Raw genomic sequence first — 27,849 nt, forward strand, 5'->3', positions numbered from 1 at the left:
TCCGTCGGTTTTTATATTCGCTGCTTGAATTGGCAGATGTGTAGCACATTATTTCAAACCATTTACTTATTAGCTACTTTAATTTTTGGGTATTCGTACTAAGTATACAGAAGGAAGTATGCTGACCGACCTTAGCTGTTCTTCCAGACGAGTAGGCGTTGGGATGAACGTGGACAAAATGAAAGTCATGTTAATGGGCACGATATCCCGAGATCCGTCTCCGTCGAAAATGTCAGCATCGAAGTTGTTCAAGAATACAACTAATTGCCAAGGACAGGTAATACAACTTGGTAGAAACAACTTCGACAAGGAAGCTGACAGAATAATATAGCTGGGCTGGGCAGCATTTGGAAAATTGCGTCAAGTCTTCAATTCGTCGATACCCCAAAGCCTAAAGACTTAATGAGTGTGTCCTACCAATATCCTCGTCCTCGTATGGCGCCGAGATGTGGACACTGACAGTTGGCCTTGTCCACAAGTTCAAAGTCGCTTAGTCGCAAAGTCGCTATGGAGCGGGAGATGTTGGGTGTCTCTCTGAGGGACAAAATCCGTAACGAGGAAATCCGTCGAAGAACCAGAGTGACTGACATAGCTCAACGAATTAGCCAGCTGAAGTCTGAAGTTGAGATCGCGTATCGGCAAGCGCAGTGTGGGACGATCTCCGACCCGCTGGACTGACGACCCTAAGAAGTTAGCGGGAAGTGGCAATGAAGAAGGCAGAGGATCGTGTGTAGTGGCGCGCTCTAGGGTAGGCCTATGTCCAACAGTGGACGCAAACAGTGATTGATACAGAAGAAAATAGCCAAGGTATAAAAAATCATCATGATTTTCTCGTTGATCTCAGTCAGTTGACCTCGTTGAAATCAGCTAGTAGGTAGGTACAGGATAACGATATCCTATACCTACTAGCCGATCCGCCCGGGTGACATTTGTTGTAAGTAGGTATACCTATATTTATAATCATCATCATCATCAACCGATAGACGTCCACTGTAGGTCTCTTGTAGGGACTTCCATACGCCACGGTCTTGCGCCGTCTCAATACAGCGACTCCGTGCGACTCGTCTGATGGCGTCCGTCAACCTAGTGGGGGGTCTTCCAACGCTGCGTCTTCCGGTGCGAGGTCGCCATTCCAGCACCTTGAGACCCCAAAGTCTTTACGAACTATGTGCCTTGCCCATTGCCACTTCAGCTTCGCAATCCGTTGAGCAATGTCGGTTACTCTAAATTTCCTACGGATCCCCTCATTTCTGATTTGATCACGTAGAGAAACTCCAAGCTCATAGCTCTCTCCATCGCCCGCTGAGTTACTCTGAGCTTTATGAGGCCCATAGTTAGCTACCATGTCGCGGATCCATATGTCATCACTGGCATCATATATATAATAGATATAATAGATTTTATATCCTATTACTTCTGGATAATTAAGACGCTTTTTAAAGGTGAAAGAGAATGATTAAAATCTATTCAGTAGTTTCAGAGTTTATCGATTTCAAACAAACAAATCTTTCCTCTTCATAATTTCATCTAAGTAAGATAGATATCTAGATTTTTGTGATTTATAGTAGGTAAGTATATGTACCTATCTATTTTACTAAGGTAGGTAATTTTATTAAATAAATAGGTACCCACCCACATTATATGGGTAGTACACCGATAGACATTTTTCTTTAATCACTAAATATGTAAATGTTGAATACCCCTACGGCATTAACCATTTGACGAAAATTATTTGAATGAAGGTAAACTTGATAGTTATTAACTTACAGCTAGTTACCTATTATGTCGAAGATAAATAGTACATTAATAGTGATTATGTAGTTTAGCTCCCTCGGGGCCTTGTGTATGATAACAATCAGACTCTTTCATGGTTATCAAATTATATTATTATGACGATTAATTCCTAGCTGTACTTTATAGAAACTTACCTATTAGTTACCTGATTACTTTTTAGATCATCATCATTTTGTTTGTACCTATACATTTTTTTACAGTTTATTAGTCCTTTTCCATTTTTTAACAAAGATCATCCGGCTAAATTTATTGTGGGCTTCTTCTCACAGTCATGGCGCGTTCGGAGCCCTCGTAGCTTTTAGATGATCGATTTAAGGCCTGAAAGGAAATTGTTTGAAATGTTATAGTAGGGTAAACTGTTCGTTGTGACAGGCTGTTGTTAATTTTTTCTCTTTGAGCCTATTCTGGAATTTCCGAGTCTGAATTCGATGCGTTCCGGACTCCGGTACGATGCCGTGTAGAAACCAAAGGGGTAGGTACGGGTTTAATAAAACCTGCCATACCCCTTCTTTATTCTTCTTCTTATTTTATTAGACTGAACTGACTGGCTGAAAAGAAATATTAAGGGACACTCAACACAAGAGACGGAGGATATTTATTTTCATATTAGACTGGAGCGCATCATAGGGGCTGGATCAGGAAATAGGGTACAGAAACTATCCTCAGTAGCGACTTTGCATACCTTTTATACCAGTGGCCCTGCCGCGGTTGTTTGACAGCTACAATGTCACGATCGCAATCATCTCTGATTGGTTAATGCTCGCTCACTATTGGCTACAATATTTATTTTGGTTACAATATTTGGCATTGTTGCAACAAGAATCGCACAAATTCAGCCAATCAGAACAATTGAGATTGTAATAATGATTGATGCACGTTTTAGACAATCGCCCTGCGCGGTTTGACTTGGGATCCAAGCCAATGTGACAAGTGACCTTTTTTGTGGCAGGAGTAGCTATATGGACCTATTCAACCTAAATCATATAAAAACCTTTTCCAAAATCAAAATAATCCAAAATCTACTTACTTATATAATATTTTTCAACGTAAGTAAAAAACTTAAAAAGAAACATGAAACCTTAACCATTTGAGTTGAGTCAAAAGATAAGCGAGGTAATTAAAGATACCTTATCACTATTTCCTATGGGTTCTACGATAAACGTTATTTCCGTTTTTTAATCCTTCCTTTTCAACTCATTCTTTAGTTGTTGTTTTTGGTACCTGAGGTTTTAAAAGTACCTAGGTACTAAGGTCCTTATAGCACTGATCTTTAGAACAACAAAATTGTTCTCTACGTAAGCAGGCTTATCTGATTTAGATTGTTAAAATGTTTGGCGCTATGTACCTACCTGTACCTATTAAGGAATTTTGTAACATTACAATAATGGACATTTACAGAGATTCTCTATTACATGTATAGTTAATAAATCTGTGTTGTTGATACATATTGATGTTGGTACATATTTATCTGAACAGCACTACTCTGAACTAAAAGTGTAAAGTGTATATATATTTTGCGTCATGAACACATAAAACGCATGGCGTTTAAGGGTTATAGGACATATACTTGTAGGTACCTACCATTATATATACTAAGTAGGTAGGTACTAAGTAATCTTATCTACTTAAGCAGGAATTTTAGTGAAACCAACTTAGAGCCAGTTTGTTGTATTGAGTTAGTAAATTGTGCCTAGCCTCTACTTACAGTAATCCCTCAAAATGATGAGGACAACAGTACTATTGCCAATTTTGCTAAGTTTAGTCCATATTTATTGTCAAGGTGGGAAAGAGCCTACATGTTTACCGAGTTTCGCTCGGATTCGGAATTAGCTATACAACACAACAAAACAAAATAACAAAAGTTGTTTTTACCTGGATAGAGTCTGAGGGGGGGGGGGAGATTAATAATAGGAAATCCATTAATCAAGTACTTAGTAAATAATTGGTACATATTATTATCTTTTACAGATGGAGAAGACGCAGTGGAACTGAAGGAAATAGGTCGTGAATATATTGATGTTCTTAAAAAAGTACCAAGTCTTCTAGAATACCTGATAAATGTAATGGAGGAGAAACTTGACATATCAGAAAAAGATGACGCTTCAGTTACAAAAGATGATATAAATCACAATGCATCTTCTCCCCACGCCAATCAAGATAACAATGAAGAAAGAGTTATTAAAAGTCACGTGAAAGCAAGAAACATTTACGTGCGTATCGCACCAGTCGCTAGGGTTACACCAGAAGACATAATGAAGCAAGTAATAAGAGTTCAAAAAAAATTAGAGGAGTTACACGCTAAGAGAAAACTAATATAATAATATTATTATAATCAACGTAAAATGCCTATGTAATAAACTGTTTTGAAAAATCTACTTCAAACTATAGATACCTATCTGTAATAAAATTTAGAAGATATATTATCTTTACTAGCATGATATTGCGTATTTCAATAATTTGAGAATGTCCTGATGTTCCTTTTTCCTTTCAAGTTACGGAGTTTAAAAACGTCATAATAGCTATCTGCATGCCTTTCAGGCATCAGCCTATCCGTCCAGTAGTTTGAGCTGTGCGTTGATAGATCAGTCGGTCAGTAACCTTTTCCTTTTATATATTTTGATTTTATAACTTATGAATTTTCCTTGTCTTTTGATATTCAGCTATCATTATTTGTAAAAAAGTATAAATAGTTGACCGTCGCACATCGTAGGTGAGGTATTAAAAAAAGAACGTGAAGAACGTAGAAATCTTGTTTTGACGAAAATAAGTATATTTTACGTACGTAGCTTTAGTTTTACGTACGTATTAAAATATCACACTATAAAATTATCTTACGAATTAAAATTTTGACCATCAGTAAGCGTAAAATTTTACCTATTCTGAATAAATAATAATTTGAGTTTGAGTTTGAGTTACCTTTATGAAAAAGGGTACCTAAAGTATTTTTTGCGTAAAAAAAATTTAATAGATACCTACTGATAACAAAGGCAGGAAAGTGATAAAAACGTTATTTGTGTCTGCATGTTTTTCGTTTGAAATGGTGCTGCAATCGTAGTCGTAGTTTCAAAGGAAAATGTCTTATTTATTGTACATGTTCCTACTAAATTGTCTTTGCAGTAAACTGTACGGTTTAAATATTAACCCTGAATATCGACTTCAAGCAGAATATGAGAAAATAAATCTACCGACTCCAAGTTCGAATTTAACAGATGGCTCATCTCATGTTTTTGACAAAAATTATTATAATAGCGATGGAATAAATAATACCCAAGCCAGTTCTGATATAAGTGATTTTGAATATTCAGCAGCATTTAATTTTGAATTAAAACCTGAAAGTGGAACCAATATGGATCCTGTAGATTCACAATTAGATAGAGATGACTTCAAGAAAGTCAAAAGAGACACGTCTGAATCGCAGGATGCCCAGATGATGATAGGAACATTCCAAGCTATAATGCGGCCGATGACTGCTAGGAATCGTGACGGCGCAGATGAGGCACAGAATGGTACTAAAAATTCGTAAAAGTGTATAATTCCTACCTTCTTAATGTTTGTAAACTGCTGCCTTTATGATGTTTGTTCTATAAATAACAGTAAAGTTTAAAATGAATTGTGTTGTTTTTTCTCAACTGTTTTGAACTGTAGGTAGGTAAAAATTTTCATTAGGTGGTAGGGTAGCTTCGTTTGATAATAACTAATTGTTTAGCAAAATGTTTGTTTAGCACGATAATTTTTATTTTTTAATATTATTGCCATTGTACGATGTAGAAAACGTTTGCAATGCAAGTTTTATCGAATTCAAGGATCATAATTATAGCTTCTTCCTTTAACTTCAATAGCGTAATTTCAGTTTCAGTTACAATAATTGAACCACTGGTTTTCTCTCTAGTAGGACTACAGCTCTACAAATTTCCAATTAAGTAAAATATTTTTATCTTTAAAACATAATAACAAAATTTTACGTCTCTATATTATTCTAATGCTAATAATGTAATAGGCTAGTTGACACTTTTTTTAAGTTGGTCTTAAATGGTTAATATTTGTCCTATTAGATCAAAAAAATTAACACTATATTTTTTTGCGCCCTAAAAACCGTAAAACTTTAATTTAAAAATATATTTTTCTTAGACAGGTGAAAACACTGTCGGCCATGTTTGGCCGATAGATTATCTATGCTCTGACGTCATGCATTTGTAAACAGCAGCATAACCTCCCAAAGTTTAATAAACATGACTTCTATAATACTAGTTTACATGAAAAATATAGTAATTATCGTTATTGTATCATCCGAGAATGTAAAAACGCATCGATAAAGACCACAGGAAAGTTGTGGATTAGAGTGCCCAGTGAAATAAATATACGTGCTTAAAGGGATCCTATATCACTAACGACTGCAATCCAAATTTATTTTTACAAAGATCACTTTGTTGTAAGTCTTACTTAATAACTTATTCAATTTATAAAGAGAAAACGATAATTTTTTACGTTTACTATGTTATTAGTGAGAAATATATAAAAACTAGCTTATGCTCGTGACTTCGCCCGCGTGGACTTCATAAATTTCAAACCCCCATTTAACCCACTCAGGGGTGGAATTTCAAAAAATCCTTTCCTAGTGGATACCTTCTCTTTACCTACAAAGAACACACCCACCAAATTTCATGTATCTAGGACCAGCTGTTTAGATGTTTAGGCTGTGCGTTGATATATAAGTTAGTCAGGAGGACTTGAAATTTTATATATATGGATACTACGTTAGTCAATACGGATGACATTTGTTTGTTTACATATTTAATGACGTCACATCATGGCTGACAGCGTTTTCTGAGTTTCAAATAAAAATAAAAACTGTATTTTTTTAAATTGGATTTATATATCCATCCTGCGTTTTTAATAATTGTTATTGATATATTTCGTTGTCTTAAGCAAAATACTATAATAAATAATCATTTATTGGACGAAATTAGATATGAGTCAAGTAGCCTATTTCAATCTGATATGTATTTGACAAATGTATGCTTAATAAGTAGTCAATGTATTTACATAAAAACCATTTATTTGTCGATTACATGAATGTAGCCTAGGTAGGTACAAGGTAGCATAACAACATATTGTATCGAGATCAATTATACAAGTCCTATACGATTTCGAATAGGTAAAAAAGGTGAAGAACAAGCTGGACTGGAAAATCAAACAATCTTCGAGAATAGGCACCTACTGGATAACACAGACCTTCATAATTTATTTTAAGTAAGTACAGTACGCGGCAGAAAGTAATGTAGCAGATTTGTAGAGCGTTGTCTCTGTCGTTAAGATCAACAAAACGTCATTTGGGTATAAGTGATAGAGACAAAGCTCTACAAAGCTGAAATGTCATTCTAAAGGCCGATGTCCATTACTCTCTGTCGTGTAGTGTATAGATTTTTAACCAACTTCCAAAAAGGAGGTGGTTCTCAATTCGGCCCGTTTTTTTTTTACATCGATTTTTGCGATGTTTTTGGACCGATTCGCAAATAATTTTTTTAGCTAACAGAGGAAGTTTCCGTGGTGGTCCCATTTAAATTTCTGGATACAACTCCTCAATCCTGATGCTGCAGGGTTACTGCCCGTCTCAGTTATCAAGATTCAGGAAATTTTCATAGTGAATTAATGTTGTAGGTAATTAATCAAACAACGACTTCATGCTTGGACTCCAAGTCCCAACTCCTCAACCCTGATGATGTAGGGTAGGTACAGCATTCCAGCAAACTATAGTGATTCAGAAACTGCGGATGATGCAATATTATTTTTTGTGCCAAGCATAGACTACACCATTAAACTTGTGCCCGGGCTCGAACCTCCAACCTCCCAAATAAGAGGCAGACGACTTACACTAGAATTCATAGTCAAGATAGAGGACGATTCATGACATGTGTCATGTTCAACCTTTATGCAATACATAAAGGTTGTGTAATGGTTGTGTATGACACATGCCGTCTCTGAAGCCCCTATCTAGACTATGAATTTCGGTGTTAACCACTAGGCTATTACGGCTTCATAATATAGGTATCCTCCTGTATTTTTTTTATCAACCCATTACCGGCCCACTACGGAGCCGGTAGGGCGATTGCCTAAAACCTGCATCAATCATTATTACAATCTCAATTGTTCTGATTGGCTGAATTTGTGCAATTCTTGTTGCAACAATGCATTGTAGCCAATAGTGAGCGAGCGTCAACCAATCAGACGTGATTGCAATCGTGACAGTGTAGATGTCATTCTCCCGCAATCGCGCAGCGGGTCTCCTCTAAAAATACATCATGCATTAGGTCTGCCACGCTGACCTAATGCGGATTGGCAGACTTCACACACCTTTGAGAACATGGAGAGCTCGCAGGCATGCAGATTGCATATTTCCTCACGATGTTTTCCAGCACTGTTAAAGCAAGTGATATTTAATTGTTTTAAAAACGCACATAACTCCGAAAAGTTAGTGGTGCATGCCCGGGATCTCGAACCCTCGACCTCCCAAAACGAAAGCGGAAGACTTGACCACTAGGCTGTCACCGCTCTTTTTAATATATTTATGGAATATGATAGAAATAATGGAACGGAAAGCAAGCAAGGAAGAAGAATGCGTCGTCAGCGGTGCCATTGCGATTGCTCTGCGTGTATCGCGCTTTGGCGGCTTCGCGCCGCTTCACTTCGAGCATATGCGTAGCGGCACCTTCAGAGTCACCATATCCCGTACAGCTGCGATCATTAGTGGTGTAGCCATTACTTTATTGCGTAAGTTATATTTAAGTATTTCTCCTAGATTAAAAACAATTTAGAAAACCTTAGAAGAACTAGAAAGACACAATCCATATACTTACCTAATATTTTTCTATACTCATCTATACCAGTATTCAGTAATAAGAGCGTAAAAGCTGCTCCTAAATTGACCCAATGCTCTCAAGCGAATCGTAAGCTCTCATGTGAAACTGAAGTGCGATTTAATATACTACGAGCGCCATCTGTTTAATAGGTAAACTTTTGAAGTATACAATGGAGAAAAGAATGTTAGGTTAGGATACTTTGGCACCAGATATATACAAACGAAACGAGTAAAAACCGCTTACCCTTGGCACTTGACCAAAAATATTTTTCACTTACCATAGTTGTCATAGCAACTGTAGCAACACATTCACTGAAACCCAAAGAATTTGCAAGTACTACTACATAGTACTGAAATCTTACCGAAATATCAACGAAACCGTATCAGAACCTCACCGAAACTAAACCAAAACCTTACTTTGTTCACTGAAATTTCACTGAAACCTCACCACAGCTACTAACTTATTAGTTAACCGATTTAGATTAAATTTGGGACAGAATTGAATAACCACATGTTGTAATCTAGTGGGAACACCGCCGATGGATGTTATAATACTACAAACTTAATTTTTTCAGGTCTTTCTTTATTTTCAATATTTTTGTCCGATCTTACATTCGCACAAATCACAAAATCACTAGCGTTGGATTCGAAGTCATCGATCGTCTTGTTTTTTACCGATGTAGTTTTGACAATGAGCGCTACAAGTCTAGGAGTGTATGCCGGACAGCGCAGGATGAGGCGCTTCTTTCGGATACTAACACTAATACATAAGGTTAGCTGGTTAGAGGTGCTATCTATACTTATAGAGCAAGATCCCCAGAGCGCTAGATCTGTCTTATTTTCTGAATAACAAAATGTGTGCGATAGCGTAGTTTTTGTGTTCCTTTAACGATATTTGCTAGCTTGGACCAAGGGCCAATTTAAAAATATCAGCTCCTAAAGTTATGAAAAAACATTGCTCAATTTTCCTAAAGTTGTAAGTGTAAGTAATAATTAATGAGTAAGTAATGTTTTACGTACCTTTCGCAGCTGATATCTTTTAATTGCCCCATGGCTCATGCTAGCAAATATGAGAACGTTAAAGGTACGTACAAACATTACTCTAACATTTTGTTACCTACTTGATCCTAAAATAAGTCAGATCTGGCACTATTGCGATAACTAGAACTATAACGGCGGTTACAATCCGAGTCCGTAAAAATACGTTCCTTTTTAGGGTTCCGTGCCTCAAAAGGAAAAACGGAACCCTTATAGGATCACTTTGTTGTCTGTCTGTGTGTCTGTTTGTCTGTCGGTCTGTCAAGAAACCTACAGGGTACTTCCCGTTGGCCTAGAATCATGAAATTTGGCAGGTAGGTCTTATAGCTGTCATTCGGGGAAAAATCTGATAACTGTGAATTTGTGGTTACATCACACAAAAAAATTAAATTGTGGTCATGAACTAATAATTAGTATTTTCAATTTTCGAAGTAAGATAACTATATCAAGTGGGATATCGTATGAAAGGTCTTCACCGGTCCATTCTAAAACAGATTTTTATTTATTTTTATGAATCATAGTTTTTGATTTATCGTGCAAAATGTCGAAAAAAACGACTGTAGTACGGAACCCTCGTTGCGCGAGCCTGACTCGCACTAGGCCGGTTTTTTTTGGTTTTTTATGGGAGCTTATGACATATGTCGTAGATTATCGCTGGTATTCTCACGGATGACGGATAGAACCTGGATGACGGAAGTGCAGTGCGTAAGCTCCGTAAGGGTTTGGTTATCCCGGTGCCTCTAACACTTTTTTTTTACAAATAGCTTGGTAATAAAAAGTAGATTTAAACCGTAAACACAATCACTACCCATATTCAGTGGCGTGCACAGGGTTCAAAGCCAGGGTAAGCAGTAGTTAGGAAGGTACCTACTTACATTGAGCATTAAGCTATTTCAACTAGGGTCACTATTTCTTGGGTAAGCAGTGCTTTTATGCCTCTATGAGCTGCACGCCACTGCCCATATTATAAGTGTTTGTTTGTTGATTTCTTGTTTGTCCTTCAATCACGTCGTATCGGAGCAACGGATCAACGAGATTTTGTACATTTACTTTTTAGCCCGGAAAATTAAGTTCCCACGGTTAAAAACTTAAATCCGCGAAGACGAAGTTGCGGGCTTCAGCTAATAATATAATATACATACACACTTACATTTTAATTTCTTACCTATATTAGTTAGGTACAGTTTCGATTTCGGTAAAATAAATTCTCGGTGCAATTCAATAGTTTCTTTATCATTCAGAGTATTTTAACTCATTCATATTATTATTTTGTCCATAGAATCCGTCAGCTAACCCCACCCGTGCGAGGCCAGGGCGGATTGACTTAAAAAGTGAAAATAATATGAATATTTCTCCCTTTTTTAAGATAAATGCGAAAACGGAATATGATGAACATTTTGAGCCCAGACCTTGGAAAGTTTGGATTTGCGTGCTGGGCGCTATTTTTAATGGCTACGCAATGATACTGTTTAACTCGGTTATATTCATTGTAAGAAATTGGGGCAAAGAATGTAAGAAGTTTATAATCTATCTTATATTAGGCGTAAGTGTGTTTGTTTGTATGTTTGTCCTTCCTTCACGCCCTAACTAAGCAACCAATCGACTTGATTTTTGCCATAGAGATAATTGAAAGAACATAGGCTACTTTTTTCCCGGTAAATCGAGGTGTTCCCACGTGATTTTTTAAAACCTAAATCCACGCGGATAAAATTGCGGGCAGAAAAGGCTTTTAGAGAATTGTAGGTATGCACGGTTTTCATTACTAGTTATATATAGGTACGTGCTATGTGTACTTACTTACTAAAAGAATCACTGCTTGTTTCAGCAATGGCGTTAATTTGTATGTACGCCTATTACTTTGAAACCGCTTTAGTCATACTTTTAATAATGCAAGATGCTATTCTGTTTATTACTGTATATTCAGCGACAAAGGCCATCAACCATAGCATTGGCCAACAATTAAAAAATAGTAAGTTACCTACTGTTCCTAATTATTTGTAAGTATATGTATATTTTTTGCACCACTCGCTCTAAAATGCCTGATTATAGACCTGTTAGCTAAGGCCCTAAGGGTAAAGTACGTCATAAGTTATGACTCATAACAATGACTAGCCGGGTTAAAGGTTGTACTCTAATACGGGTGTGACTGAAATCCATTACCTACGTCTGTAATTTGAATTTAGAAAATCCCTCGCCCGAAGCAAATTCTGTTCCTTATAAGGAGTTTTTAGTTCAAGCTGCTACTGCTGTCTCGCTTCGACGTATGATGGCGTCCCTCTCACTCAGTAAACAAAAATTAAATAAGTACAGTATTTAACTTGGGGATAATACTGTCTTACAGCCGTACTCAGGGTCACTTAATCGTTACTTAAGGCATTCCTTATCCATACTAATTCATGCCTTAAGTAACGATTAAGCGATTCTGAGTGTGACCGTTAGTCTTGGGCCGCGGGCGCCCCTAAACCCCGCACTTCACTCAGGATTCTAGATGCAACACCCTCGCTACACTCGGGAGTTACTCTCAAATCCCTCGTTACGCTTGGGATTTATCCCGGCACCCGTGACATCAAGACACACGGCCGTGTGTCAAGCCAAGTTCTAAGACATTACATTACCCCTATATTGAATAATGACTTATCATTTGGATGTCTATAAGTTGTTTGCAGCAAGCTTAGGGTGTTCCTCGGTAAGTGGTAGGTTAAATCGGTTGCTCGGAGTCAGGCCTCAAAGTTATTGGGTCAGTCATCATAGTATCGTACACCTACTTTTCAAGAGTTAATATTAGTTAATATAATAGAAAACTTACCTACTATGTGGTTTATAAAAAGGGTCACAACATCCCTTGACTAATTAAAAGTACCTAAGTATATAACGATGCTGTGAGAGAATGAGGTAGGTATATTTATAAGTTCACCCATTCCAATGATTAAGCTAGGTGTTATAACATGTATTTCTTCTTTCATCAGATTCTTTAGTGCAGCAATCAAATCTGGTCAATATGGAATTAGAGATAGTCAAGTATTTCTTATCGATTTGTAATATACTGGATCTCGTAAACCAATCTGAAGGCATTTTATTATTCCTGCTGATCTGTGGTCTTATCTTGTACATTTTCGTGACAGTATATTATTTAGTATTAAATTTGCTATTCTCAGGTAAGACTGCTTAGTTAAGTAAATAAGTTTTGAAAACGATATAACTGAATCTATAATTATGTATCTAACATACTTTTTTCCGAAGATAAGCGTGTTTTGATTTTTGACTGAACCAACTATAGTACGCGATAGGTCAAGATAGCAATCGGGGAGGGAACGTCCCGCACAGCCCCCTCGCTAACCCGGTGCGGGGCGTTCCTCCGCCTCATACCCCGATTGCCATCCCGACATGTCGCGTATTATAGGTAGGTAAATATGGAGACCGGGAAAATTGCATGAAAATTCGAGTCGTTTTAAAATCTTAGAATTAGAAGTAAGGAAGAAAAATTGTGCGTAAAACACTGAAACAAATATTATATTTCTTGCTATTTGCAGATATTTCACTTGAATCCATTTTGCAATCGATCAATCAGGCATTATGGCTGATTTTGCACAGTTCTAAGCTGGTAGTAATGATTGAACCTTGTCATATGTTGCATGAAGAGGTAAGTGCCGTATCGGGTAGAGAGATGACGGAAAATACAGTGTGTTTTTAGAGTTCCGTACCTCAAAAGGAAAAAACGGAACTCTTATAGGATCACTTTGTTGTCTGTCTGCCTGTCTGTCAAGAAACCTATAGGGTACTTTCAGCAGGAAGGTAGGTCTTATAGCAGACATGAGGGGAAAAATCTGAAAACCGTGAATTTGTGGTTGCATCACAAGAAAAAAATTAAAATGTGTCCATGAACAAATATTGCTATTTTCAACTTTCAAAGTAAAATTACTATACTAAGTGGGGTATCATATGAAAGGGCTTTACTTGTACATTCTAAAAAAGATTGTTATTTATTTTTAGGCATAATAGTTTTTGATTTATCGTGCAAAATATCGATAAAATACGAATGTAGTACGAAACTCTCGGAGTGCGAGCCTGACTCGCACTTGGCCGGTTTTGGTAACTTTTTTTTTAACTGAGACAGTATGGGGAAATCCGAAACCATAGGAGATACACGGAAACTGTCTAAGGAACCTTTAGCGCTCTTTATGTGAAAACAATTTAGGCAAGTATAGTAAATTTTATTGGTCAAGCGTGAGTTGTGCATAAAAATCAATGGAATTGACTAATTCTTATTATGCCGAATATGCCGATCGACTCATTTTAATGTACGATGTAAGGATCATTTCATTGTATCAAAAGAAAAAAATATATACCATTATTGAACTCCAAGTTCCAACAATTCAATACTGATGATGCAGGATACTGCACTCCTTAGCTATGGATTTTTGGGAACAGTTCATGGAGAATATATCAACTCTTGCTAGCAAATTGAGCTCTGCCGCTTACGCTGTTAGAAAGATTCGGCAGTTAACTGAGTGGAAACCGCAAAGATATTATATTTTGCTTACTTCCATAGTATTATGTCTTATGGAATCTTAATATGGGGTAAAGCGGCAGATATTGGGAGAATTTTTGTATTACAAAAAGGGCAATACGTGCAATTTATAACTTAAGACCACGCGATTCCCTTCGAGAGAAATTTAAGGAAATAGATATCCTTACTGTAGTAGCCTCTCAATATATTTATAATAACATAATTTTTGTAAGACAAAATATTCTTAGTTACAAGAAAATTGGTGATCTACACAATAGGCTAACTAGAAACAAAGACAAGCTTGCAGCTCCTACCTTCCGCCTCAGGAATGTCCAAAAGTCATTTGTGGGTATGGGTATTACCTTTTATAATAAAATCCCGCAAACTATTTTGGACTTACCTTTGCACAAGTTTAAAAAATCTATTAAAAATATTATGCTCCTGAAAAAAGCATATTACACAATTGAAGATTATCTAAATGATAAAAGAGCGTGGATTTGACCTGCAGCTCGTTCCAGCAACGCACAAGACTGCAAATACTATTTTATACATGGCATAATCTTGTACCTATATCAAATATTTGAAAAGAGCAACCGTCGAGTTTCTTGCTGGTTCTTCTCGGTAGGAAAGGCATTCCGAACCAGTGGTAGATGCATCCGACTATTCGTAAGTACTTGTAAAAGTTTATACGAATAAAAAAGATTTTTATTTATTTATTTATTTAAATAAATATTGTACAATTTACCATTGTACCAAACCACGACTACGTGATTGAACTCCGTTCACCAAAATTCCACGCACTGCTTCGAAAAATCTATTAGAATACAGCGCGTCAGATTAAGCTCGCTTGGGCTTCCCTACCACTAGGTTAGTACCTATCTAAAAAACAGCAAATAAAGCAGAGACTAAAGTTATATACTTACATACCGGAACTGTCGTGGCGTAGGTACTAGGTACCACCTATAGCATAGCACAATTCACTTGATTCCTGCTGATGTTAAGGTCTCTCTTACACCCTAAATTAATTTGCATCAATATTTGTACTCGTAGATATAGTGGCTTACAAAAAACATATTTTGTAGCTTTTTCTTTGATAAATTTTACCAATACCTACCTATTTCAGATGAAAAACACTAAATACCTGCTAAGTCGACTGCTTTGCCGCCGTAGAAGAGAGAGAGTAGAGCAGCAGTCTTTCTTGAGTCCCGTACGCAGGGAACTGTCCGACAATACTCTCTCGTTAGAAATACCTTCGTTTTCTCCCATTGGAATAGTCACGTTTGGCAGACCTTTATTAGCTACGGTATGTTACATTAGATTTTTAAATTTACCAAACAGACATGACAAGTGTATCTCTGCACCTATTTCTCATTGCCGACGGTCGTGACTCCTTTACAATTTTACACAATTCACTGCTTGGAGTTTTCTCAGGATTTTTTCGTGATCATTTGATACGCGCTGTTACAACTAGGCCACACGACCCTCAGTGTGATCAAGACGTATCATCAATCATCATCATTTCAACTCATCGCCAGTTCACTACTAAACTGCTGAGCACGAGTCGCCTCTAAGAGTGAGAAGTTATCAAGTAGCTATAACCAAGGTTCTTCATACTATGAACCATCCATAATTTTGATGTTCTCTTTCAAGCTTTTTAACTGAAACATTGGTTAGATAGTTTTTGGTCACTCTCTGTGATCAAATCACTTAAATTAGTAGGTAGGTTGTGTAGGTCTATACCTAGTTTTTTTAATTTTATTATACCTAATCCTTATATTTCCAGATAGCTGGTGCAGTTACTACGTTTTTCTTAATAGTAACACAATTTAATTTTAAAGCCAAATAAATGGTTATGATAATACTACGATAGTTTTGTGGGTATACCTACTAAGTAAGTATTGGTTTTTAATAGGAAAACTATGTATTTAAAAATAACCTTTATCTATAAGTATTAAATTAAAAAATACGTTGCAGACATTTCAACTAAGTATTTAGATTAAGATGAGGTAAATTAAAAATACGATCACATAACTATTGATAGTCTTTTAATCAGGTTAATAATCTGTGATTAATAAATTCTACCAAATCATTGCTAGCAATTCTTTATAAAGTGGCAAAGGTAGCTGTGGTTTATTATATTCTGAGTTAGGCTTTGGTTCTTCATTATCTATCGGATCTTCAACAAAAAGTCGCGTGTAAGATGCCAACACACCGAATTTAAAGAAAGCCATGTAAGGGAAATACCTCACGAAAAATAAAGTACTTTTAAATACCAAATTAAGATAAATACGACCGAAATAAGAGCTGTGGACAGCGACAAGCAACACGTTGAGAGATAGTTTGTATCTTCCCGCCAAAGTCAATCGTTTATATGAAGGTGCTTTTTCGATTATATCATAATCGTGCAGGTAGATTAGCCGCCGTGAAGTCGCTGGTAGTGAAATTAATGGTTCAGCAATGAAATCACTAACGTCCACTCCTAAAAATAAAAAAATAGTTGCCATGCATGACGTTACTTGATTTATTATTATCTACAACATACTGACTCTGACACAACTGGCAGGTAGATTTTTGATAGTAAGTACTACAAGATGAATGTTGGATACTTAATATCTTACCAGTTTCCTCTGATCTTCCCCTCAACTGCTTCCTGATTCTGTCTTGTAAGTTCATTCTATCTACATCTGTATCAATATATCCGGGCACTCCAGCCAAGTATTTGGTCCAGTATATCATGACCTCCACATTTATTGCCGGGTTAGCGTACCACGTGCCATTTAACATGGAACGTGCCATATGCTCAAAATATTCTGGTACGTTCTCCAAGCACGGTGTGAATACACGGTCGAGAAGAATTTGACATACTTGTCGCGTCTCTTCAAAATTCTTTCGACAAAGGTTGTACCTGTGTGATAAAAAGATGTCAAGATCTGGAACGCTCAAACGCTTAGCGGATACTTCTAAAATAAATACGACGAAAATATTTTTAGATGGGTAAGTAATATATGTAAGTCGCTAACTATGGGCCTCATAAGAAAGCTAGACGGCTCAGAGTCACCAAGCGAACATTGCTTGGAGTTTCTCTACGAGATCAAATTGTAAATGAGCAGATCCGTAGGAAAACCAGAGTAATCGACATAGCTCAGCTTGCTGTGAAGCTGAAATGCCATTGGGCTGGGCACATAGTTTGAAAAACCGATAGAAATTCCCACCGCCGGTCCCAAGGTGCTGGAATGGCACCTCGCACCGGAAAGCATAGCGTTGGAAAACCTCCACTAGGTGGACAGACGACATCAAACAAGTCGCAAGGGGCCGCTGGATACAGGCGTTGGCGTAAGCATGAAGTGCCTACACCTTACAAGCTGGCGTAGGCATGAAGTGCCTACAACTTACAAGAGTATGTTATACTTACTTATATCCAGCAGTGCCAGACGTTTGTCTATTGATAATAATATTATAATGATGAAGCAATACACGTTCCTCTGAGAAGACCAAAACTAGTAAATATCCTGATCTCTATATACTTTGTAAAGTAGATGCTTGTGAAATATTTTAAAAACTTTAGAAAAAGTTCCCTATTGATACCAGTTTGGGTCTAATCTGAGATGCAGAATATATAAGTACCTACCTCGGTGACATCGAAGAAAAGTCCACACCTATATCAGATTCCTACCCTTCAATCTTATGTGAAGGTACCTCTAATAATCATACCTGTCTTCTAACCCAATAGTATGTCCAATGACTCTCCAGAAATGATTGTACGCTTCCCAATCACCTTCTTCAAGCTGCCGAATTCCAAATTTATTGGGTTTCAATACTGAAAAACCAATAAATCCGAACTGCGTGAGTGCTAGGTCCCGCTGGGACAAAACACCCTTGTCTTGAAGATTAGCCGCCCTACTGGCTTTGATATGACGAGTGCGGACCAGAAGTAAAGACCTCCATGAGCTGTGAAATAGGTGCTTACTATTGTTAAAAAATCGGTAAAATTGCTCATTGAAATAATTAAGAGTAAGGGCTCGCGCAAGCCGCAAACATATCGAATTTGGACGTTCTATCTAGAATTATTACAGGGGTATGCAAATGGTTTGAGGTCAGAGTCACACTTGATATAGTTATCTTACTTTGATAATTGAAAATACTAATTATTAGTTCATGACCACAATTTAATTTTTTTTGTAAGATGTAACCACAAATTCACGGTTTTCAGATTTTTCCCCGAATGTCAGCTATAAGACCTACCTACCTGCCAAATTTCATGATTCTATAGGTCAACGGGTAGTACCCTGTAGGTTTCTTGACAGACCGACAGACAGACAGACAACAAAGTGATCCTATAAGGGTTCCGTTTTTCCTTTTGAGGTACGGAACCCTAAATACATACAAAATTGTAACATTTTCATCTGTGACAATGTAGGTACAGCATAACGCCCTGCATATTGCACCAACACGCATGATCCGCTGATTTTCAGTTGTGACCCGGCATTGAGCTATTTCAACTAGGGCAAGTCCTGTTACGCCTCTATGATCTGCATACCACTATGTTTCATCGTTCTGGCAGAGTGAACTATGGTTCTGGTGTGTTCAAGAGTTCAATTAGATCTGTTATTATTTTTTCTAAAAAGTGTGTCAAAAATTCAGAAAAATATATTTGCTTTGTACTTAGTAGGTTCGATATTTTTCGACCCAAATTCACGTGTGCTTGCGGGTGCCCTTGGTGCTTTCCACGAAAACTTACACACTCCCAGGTTTCAAATCATGTTCGAACCAAGAAACAGTATGCAGTAGTGTGGATACGTATCTTCTGTACGCTGTGAAAATAGAGTTTGAGCGACGGGAGCTAATGAGTATTTGTAGGATGGAAGGCACGGCGAGCACTGCTACCAAACCCAGTATCATGGATAGTGTGAACTGAAAACATTGTTCCCAGTAGAAACGACGTGCTCTGAAATGCGTCAAATACTGATCAATTAGAACAAAAGAACCCTCGATCGAAAATTGAAAAGCTTTTTGGATAACGTCATCGATATACACCGGAATTCACAGTCAAGATAGGGACTTCTTTAGAGGACGATTCAGAGTTCAGACGACACCTGTCATGCATACAACCTTAATGCATTGCATAAATGTTGGAATATGATATGACACAATATATTGTTTGAATCATCGTCTAAAGAAGCCCCTATCTTTATTATGAACTAGCTGACCCGCCCCGGCTTCGCTCGGGTGGAGTATTTCGGACTGGGAGTGTCATCGTGAAGCCGTTGCTTGATACCTAAAATATCAATTCACTATCAGAAATTCTAAAATACCCACGATTTAGGACTTTAGTACTTTGCAGCATCAGGATTGAGGAGTTAGGATCCGAAGTTCAATGATGTAGCCTATGCTTGGTACCTAAATTAATTTTGCATCATCCGCAGTTACTGAAACATTATAGTTTAGGAGTGCTGTACCCTACATCATCAGGTTTGAGGAGTTGAGACTTGAAGTCTGAGAATAAAGTCGTTGCTTGGTACCTACAATATGAATTCACTATGAACCCTCCTGAATCTTGATAACTCAGGCGGGCAGTAACGCTGCAGCATCAGGATTAAGGAGTTGAATTCAGAATTTTTTATGTGACCACCACGAAAACTTTTTTGTTGATTTAAAAAAAAAATTGCAAATCGGTCCAGAAACCTCGAAAAAATCGATGTAGAAAAAAGAACCACCTCCTTTTTGACAGTCGGTTAAAAACCGATGACCTTGAAATATTTACGGAACAATCTTTAAAATATCCCCTTTCTAACAAAAAAAAAATGAATGAAATCAGACTACGCGTTAATGAATTACAACTCAGTATACATTTTAACTTTCATCCCCTCTCCTACGGGAACCATGCTGAATTTCGGGATAAAAAGTATCCTATATTCTTCCTCATAGTATGGCCTCAAATCGTACCAAGTTTCATTGGAATCCATTCAGTAGTTTCAGCGTGATGCGCGGCCGTGATACAGACAGACAGACAGACAGACAGATAGACAAAAATGAAAAAAATTAGTTTTGGGTTCAGTATCGATTATAGAGTGCCCTCGAAAAAAAAATTTCAAAATATCTTCAATGTACAGAATTTGACCTGTTACAGTTTTATTATAAGTATATAATATATATATATATATACTGGAATATATATATATATATATATATTCCAGTGTTAGAATTAATTAGATACTTACGATGAACGAACGCATGAATCTTGAAAACTGGGTCTCAATAAACGATAACTTTTGACTTTGTGCGGTAGCGTAAATAATAGTTTAATTTATCATGTTAGGTTATTTATGCTAGTCATGATCACATCGTGATAAGAATGACTCGGAACAAATAAAATGTTTATTCTATGAATATAATGTGCCTTTACTTACTTACCTATTATATTGTTTCTCGTCAAACCATGCAGGTATTCTCATTCCCTCAGGTAATTTCTCATCACAAGGCTGTTCAAAAGCTTCTTTTGAAAACAGGCCACGTATGTATTCATCCACTGAAACAGTAGTAGGTAAATGTTATTATTAAGTAAGTACCTATATATCTACTCGTATTATAACACTTATATGTTAGGTAGATACTAGATACTATTACGTGCTTAACTAATTTTCATTTAAAATTTCCAACTTAGTATGCCGAGTGTTTGCTTGTGGCTTACTTAATATTTTTAATTTTTATTTAATAAACTGAGAAGTGTGACGTAAACATCGGATAGTTTCACAATATTTATATATTTCTGTACAAGAAAGATATTATTGAAGATAAAATTAAAACAGGATAAAATTAAAATACTACCTAGGTGCCAAAATTACGTAGGTTTACAATATAATTATGTCTTTCATTAGAGAAGAGATACCTAATTATTTTAATTACATAAATAAAATATACCTAGTACCTATAAAAACCTTCTACTATACCTACTTACTATAACACATAAGGTTACTTACCATTTAAATTCATCTTAATACCTAAAATTCACGAAATTTTAGGACAAAATATGGATCGATCTACAAGCATAATAGTCGATCACCTTCTTCATGTGCACTCAAACATTATTTAATTTGATCAGTCTTTATTAAAAAAATATTAAGTGCCTCTATCATTTTTCACTGATAACAATTGACAAAAATAATCACATCATCTTAATCAGCGGAATTATAACGCTGATTATAATTATAATTTATCTAAACCTTTATTAATTACATAGATTAATGATTGGTCTATAATTTAATTTTATTTAATTAATAAACGATTGAACATAAAAATTACAGATCGAAAATATCATCTAAACCACCGCAACAAGGCAGGGTGCCCAGAACGCTGGCAGCGTTACCTCGTTGAAAGGCCAGACTAATATTATGCTGACAGAGTTAGCTGCCAGCCCTCCGGTCCCCCGTGGATTCCGCGAGACGGGATGAAAGCTCCTTAAAAAAGGATCTAGCATCCTCACCCCACGAACCCATGGACTCCACCCCAAAAGGCACAAATATGAAACTATTTTCTATGTTCTCATATCTATATACTAGCAGTTGCCCGCGACTTCGTCCGCGTAACATTTCTGGTTTCTCATGAGATCTGAAATTTTCCCGCTGCAAAAGGCCTTACTTACCTACTCACTCAGTCTCACCTTAAGGCACGGAACCCAGAATACCTAAATGACAATTTTCAGATCTATAACTTCAAAAACATAGGATTTTCATATAACTTTTCAACCACCATTTCACCCCCTTAGGGGGCGAATTTAGTTAGATCCTTTCTTATCTAATACCTACCCCCTAGAAAGAACCTACATTTCAAATTTAAAGTAAAAATAACAATAGTTAAAACTTTTCTACAAAAACTTTTCCCCCTCTTTTACCACCCTCAAGGGGGGAATTTCCCAAATTGAATTATACAGATTTTTATTATTTAAAGCTAATAACCTAAATGTCGATTTTCATGTCTCTAACTTCAAAAACATAGGACTTTCATACAACCTTTGACACACACCCCCCCCCCCCCCCCCTTTCACACCCTTAGGGGGGGAATTTTTCGAAACCGTTTCTTAGCTGACACATACGTCCTCGTAAGGACCTACCTTCCAAATTTCAAGTTTGTAGGCTTTATAGTTAGCTGTGATTTCGTGATTAGTCAGTCAGTCAGTGAGTGAGTGGTATTTCGCTTTTATATATTTAGATAGTTAATAATAACAATAAATTAGCATTTCACCCGATGATTTCACCACAAAAAAGATAATATCACTTTATACCAAGGCTGAGGTGGCTGTGGCTTATAATACTCTGAATTTGGCTTAGGAGTAGACTTGTCCGTTGGGCTTTCTTTGGAAATATTTACAAAAACATTCTTTAAACCAAAGTGCCACAAAGCACGATACGGTAAGTAAGATGCGACAAATATTGCCCATTTCAAATGCCAGTTAAAGATGTTTCTTCCTATATTAGTTGCGTGAAATGCAACTGCCATTTCGTTGAATGCCAATTTATATTTTGCCAGTGAAGACAGCTGTTTATATGCTGGGATATCGTCCATAGATTCGTAGTCGCGAATATAAAGCATACGTGGTGGCTTTTTTAGTACCCCTTCTATTGCGCATTCTTTTACTAATGTAGTTGAAAATACACCTGAAAGAAGGAGAATGTCAGTTATTAGCTGATACCCGCAACTTCATTCGCGTGGATTTAGGTTTTAAAAATCCCTTGGGAACTCTTTCATTTTCCGGGATAAAAAGTAGCCTATGTCACTCTCCAGGTCTTTAAACAACCCATGATAAAAATCACGTTAATCCGTTTCTCCGTTGCGACGTGATTGAAGGACAAATCAACAAACAAACACACTTTCGCATTTATAATAAGGGTACCTACTACTGATTTAATACCTACGTTATACACACGGACTTATTATGAGAACCACATTCTGTCCAAGAGCTCTTAAGATTAATATTTTCGATGGTGCCGTAGTGCTTGCACTAATTAAGATCCGTACCTACTAATATATCCATATTAACATCCATACCAATATTTTAAATGCGAAAGTGTCTGTCTGTCTTCTAGCTTTTTACGGCCCATCGTTTTGAAACCAATTTTGAAAAAGCTACAATGATAGCGGTCATCCATTTGGTACAGAGTACCTATACCTACATACTTTTTGTCCCGGAAAATTACAGAGGAAAAATTCCCACATAATTTTAAAATAAATCTAAATCCACGTGGACGAAGTTGCGGGCATTATCTATTTGGTACAGAAATAACTTGAATCTCGATATACCTACTTAGGTTTAATCCGGAAATCAAAGCGTTCTCACAGGATTTCCAAAAACCTAAATCCACGCAAACGAACGAAAAACGCAGGCGTCATCTAGTAGGTAGGTACCTACCTGCACTCTTCATAATATAACAAATCAGAATTACCTTCATCGCGATGTTGTCCATTCACTTGATGCTTTCTTAACTTGGTTTGGAAATCTATTCTATCTCGTTCCGAATTGATATATCCAGGCACCTCAGCTAAACACATCATTGCATACATCATGGACGAAGTTTCCAAGTCCGTTAATACAATACTGACACCCTCTAACATAACACGAGACATATGCTCAAAATATTCAGGAACGTTCTCTAAACAGGGCGTGAAAACTCTGTGCTGAAGTATTTTACACACTTGGCGTGTCTCTACGTAGGTGTCTCGGCAAATGTTAAACCTAAAACAACAAAGCAACATCGATATATAAATGACAAGATATGCCCAAGCGAACAAAATTTGTCACGGTTTTGGAACCAAATAAATCACGCCACCTTTTAGATACTAATTAACGACCCGTTTGAAATCCAGACGTCACTGAGGTTGCATTGGTGCTAAAGCATCACTGAGCCGGTGCCATTTTGTTTGTTCAATGGCCCTGTCCATACGAAATAATATATAAGTCAATGCAAAGCAATAAACTTAGGCACACAGGTTCAGTTTGTTGTTTACAAATTATATAGTTACTAGGTGATGCCCGCGACTTCGTCCGCGTGGATTTTGGTTCTTAAAAATCCCGTGGGAACTCTTTCATTTTCCTTCATTTTCATTTTCATTGTCCTTCCCTGGGATGCAAGCTATCTCTGTACGAAATTTCATTTTCCTAAACGGTTGAACGGATGGACCGTGAAAAGCTAGCAGAAAGACAGACAGACACACTTTCGCATTTATGATATTAGTATGGTAACATCGGATTATTAAGATATCGGCCTCCTATTCCGGTGGTCCGGAGTTCGATTTGATTTTCTCCCGGGCACCTCAACCGGGCCCGGGAGAAAATCAAAGAGTTCTCACGGGATTTTCAGGAAAACGAAATCCACGAGGACGATTTAACGGGCATCAGCTAGTTAATCATGTATTTATTTAAAATATATTGTTCTGCAAGTTACCTACCTGTCCTCCAATCCAATCATGTGTCCAATAACTTTCCAGCAATGATTGTACGCGTCCCAATCGCCTTCTTTCAGTTGTCTAAATCTGAACTGGTCTGGCTTAAGAAAGGCAAATCCAATAAAACCGAAAAGGGTAAGGGCCACATCGCGTTGGGAAATGGTGCCTGTTCCCTTTAACCTGGCAGCGCGTCCTGCTTGAATATGACGACTCCTGACCGTGTAGAGTGATCGCCACGCTCTGGAATTATACTTAGTTTTTTTATTCGTACTATAATTCGTATCATAATTGCAGTTGAATCTGAATAAAGCCTGCCAAGTGCGAGTCAGGCTCGCGCAACGAGGGATCCGTAATACAGTCGTATTTTTTCGACATTTTGCACGATAATAATTAAAAAATTATGATGCATAAAAATAAATAACAATCTGTTTTAGAATGCACAGGTAAAGACCTTTCATATACCACACTTGATATAGTTATCCTACTTCGAAAATTGAAAATACTAATTATCAGTTCATGACCACAATTTGATTTTTTTTGTGTGATGTAACTACAAATTCATGGTTTTCTGCTATAAGACCTACCTACCTGCCAAATTTCATGATTTTAAGTCAACGGGAAGTACCCTGTAGGTTTCTTGACAGACCGACAGACAGACAGACAACAAAGTGATCCTATAAGGATTCCGTTTTTCCTTTTGAGGTACGGAATCCTAATAAGCGAAGGGACCGATAGGTAATTTTCTCACATCTATTGGAGTTTCTCATTACAATCATTTTACACGTGTTGTAAACTTGTCACTCGTCTGTTGCATAAAAAAGTTAATTTGGTACTTTTTTAGGGTTCCGTAGTAAACAAGGAACTCTTATAGTTTCGCCATGTCCGCCCGTCTGTCCGTCCGTCCGTCCTCGGTTAATCTCAGATACTATTAGCACGGTAATTGATATAATATTACCGTGCTATTAGTGCTAGAAATCTGTAATTTGGCATGGGTATAAATATTAATCACGCCGACAAAGTGGTGAAATAAAATTGTGTTAATTTTTTTTAGGGTAGCTCCACTACATGTAAAGTGGGGATGATTTTTTTCTCATCTACCCCATAGTGTGGGATATCGTATGAATAGGTCTTTTAAAAATACTGTGGGTGTGGGAACATCATTTTTCGATTTCTAGATCCGTTTGTAAAATATGATATTTTAAAGTGCTAATATATAATCAATTTTAAAGGAAAACTATGCTAAGCTACTAGAAAGAAAACTATACTGGCTAAGTAGGGTTCACAGGTTAAGGAGTTATCTGTATATCTGTTTTTCGAGGTTAATAGTTATAGTTTATTGAGTTCAAGGGCGGATCCAAGGGGGGGGTCACGGGGGTCATGACCCCCCCCTGGGCTGCGTCCAGGACCTAGGTGGACCACTAATTAAAATTGTTAAACAACGTTTTTTATATTTTTATATACCTAAATTTTATGTAAGTTCCTTCAATACTTAATCAATTTAATATAATATTTTGTATGATGGCAAAAACATTATGTTCTTGCGAACAAACGCATCCAAAATTTGAATTTTACCGCGCCACCGCTACCTTTCATCGAGATGTCACATTTCGTGTGTCGTTCTTCAATTATTGAAGAACATCACACAGCACTTGCCCAGGGCCCACGATCGATTAGGGCCCAGTAGTCCCTGCCAGATCACCAAACTATAACAGACCAACCGATATTTTAATACCCAAAAACATATTTATTTCGATAAAATCAACGGTCAAAAAAGCCATCTCAAACAAAGGACCGTAGAGATTGTTAAATAGTCTTATATCCGATCTTTATTGCCTTTACGCAAATGATAGAATATTTCATTCTTTTTCACACTTTTTAAAAAATTCCGGACAGTAAAAACCTCTAAAAGTAAAAAATAATATGTATTATATACCTATAATGTATTGGTCGGATTGGTCCTTTACGTTTATTATTTATAGTAAAGTTTTTATTATCCAAGCGCTCGTTGCATCTGGGGACCCCTAAAGATAATAGAACTATTCTTTATACAACAGATGACTTTATAGTTTTTAGTACAAAATTTTTGGCATTTATCTATATCGTAATACAATATTTCTGACATTTATCTTTTCTTTTTTTGTAAATAATGTCATAAATTTTGCGCTCGCTTCGCTCGCACGTACGGTCCACTACGATTAAAAATCCCTTCCGAGATGCAAGCTATCACTGAGTAGTACCTACCTACCTACATTTGGCCATGAAAAAGTACCTAACAAGATGATAGACAGACAGAAAATTTCGCGCTCGCTTCGCTCGCGCTTTTGCTCTGTATTCGTTGTTGCTCGCCCGCAACCTTGTCCGCATTGATTTAGGTTTTCAAAAAACCGTAGGAACTCTTTGATTTTCCGCATGAAAAGTGTATGCAGGTTTCCGGGATGAAAGCTTTCTCTGTGTAGTACCTGGTCAAAAAGATAGACCGTCAAATGGTAACAGATAAGTAGATAGACACGCTTTCGCATTTATAATATTAGTAGCTACCTTATGATTTTATCGTAAATATATGAAAAATTTCGCGCTCGCTTCGCTCGCGCTTTTACTTTATATTGGTTGATGCCCGCAACTTCGTCCACATAGATTAAGTTTTTTAAAATTTCCGTGAGAACCCTTTAATTTTCCGGGATAAAAAGCCGTTTCCGAGTGTAAACTATCTCTGAATAGTACCAAATTTTGATTTAGAATATAGACTTTGAAAAGGTAACAGATAGATAGAAACATTCGCATTTATAATACGTCTTGAACGTGACTTATCTGCTTTCTTTGCCTATTCCAAGAAAATAGTACCTACTCTGTCAAGATCATAGGGGCCCCGTTATTCTAATGTGCCCAGGGCCTCCAATAGGTTAAAGACGGCCCTGCGTGCGGGTGTGCGGGGCGTCCCCCTCCAACCCCCGCTCGTCATACCCCGATTACCAACTCGACCTGTCGCAAGAGCTCGAGATGTTGTGACTTGACCACGACTATGTGACCCCCCCCTGGCACCAAAGCTGGATCCGCCCTTGATTGAGTTGCATATTAAATTAATATGCAACTCAATAACGTACAACTATTAATGTATATTATAGTAATATTGTATCTACTGTATTTGTGATTAAATTGTGACTACGGAATCCTACACTGCGCGTGGCCCGCCACGCACTTGGCTGGTTTTGTGGAAAGT

At 37.1% G+C, this 27,849-nt stretch overlaps 2 protein-coding genes across 6 annotated transcripts in view; one reads left to right on the plus strand and one right to left on the minus strand.

The window, feature by feature from the left end:
- Positions 1–5,140: 5,140 nt before the first annotated feature.
- On the plus strand, positions 5,141–16,041 carry LOC117985235 (gustatory receptor for sugar taste 43a-like). The gene is made up of 6 exons (XM_069500621.1): positions 5,141–5,300; positions 11,514–11,657; positions 12,655–12,843; positions 13,219–13,328; positions 15,319–15,498; positions 15,979–16,041. The coding sequence occupies exons 1-6, from the start codon at positions 5,141–5,143 to the stop codon at positions 16,039–16,041; spliced, it is 846 nt and encodes a 281-aa protein (XP_069356722.1).
- A 188-nt stretch (positions 16,042–16,229) lies between these two features.
- LOC117985293 (uncharacterized) overlaps positions 16,230–27,849 on the minus strand; it is a 28,850-nt gene continuing 17,230 nt past the window's right edge. For 3 of the 5 annotated variants that reach the window (XM_069500758.1, XM_069500759.1, XM_069500756.1), the window contains exons 4-10: positions 24,636–24,872; positions 23,633–23,922; positions 20,607–20,721; positions 18,934–19,140; positions 17,907–18,161; positions 16,814–17,100; positions 16,230–16,674 (exon numbers count right to left, since the gene is read on the minus strand). In XM_069500758.1, coding sequence (XP_069356859.1) covers positions 16,274–16,674; positions 16,814–17,100; positions 17,907–18,161; positions 18,934–19,140; positions 20,607–20,721; positions 23,633–23,922; positions 24,636–24,872 — 1,792 coding nt within the window. In that variant the 3' untranslated portion in view covers positions 16,230–16,273. The remainder of the gene's footprint in view (positions 16,675–16,813; positions 17,101–17,906; positions 18,162–18,933; positions 19,141–20,606; positions 20,722–23,632; positions 23,923–24,635; positions 24,873–27,849) is intronic. The other 2 variants (XM_069500757.1, XM_069500760.1) reach the window with 2 other exon arrangements.

The sequence above is a fragment of the Maniola hyperantus genome, chromosome 9 (assembly GCF_902806685.2).
Source record: "Maniola hyperantus chromosome 9, iAphHyp1.2, whole genome shotgun sequence".
NCBI lineage: Eukaryota > Metazoa > Arthropoda > Insecta > Lepidoptera > Nymphalidae > Maniola > Maniola hyperantus.

Coding starts and splice junctions, on each gene's coding strand:
- LOC117985235 (XM_069500621.1), top strand. CDS start 5,141: ATGGATCCTGTAGATTCACAATTAGATAGAGATGACTTCAAGAAAGTC. Junction 12,844..13,218: donor ATTAAATTTGCTATTCTCAG/GTAAGACTGCTT, acceptor TGCTATTTGCAG/ATATTTCACTTGAATCCATT. Junction 15,499..15,978: donor GCAGACCTTTATTAGCTACG/GTATGTTACATT, acceptor TTATATTTCCAG/ATAGCTGGTGCAGTTACTAC.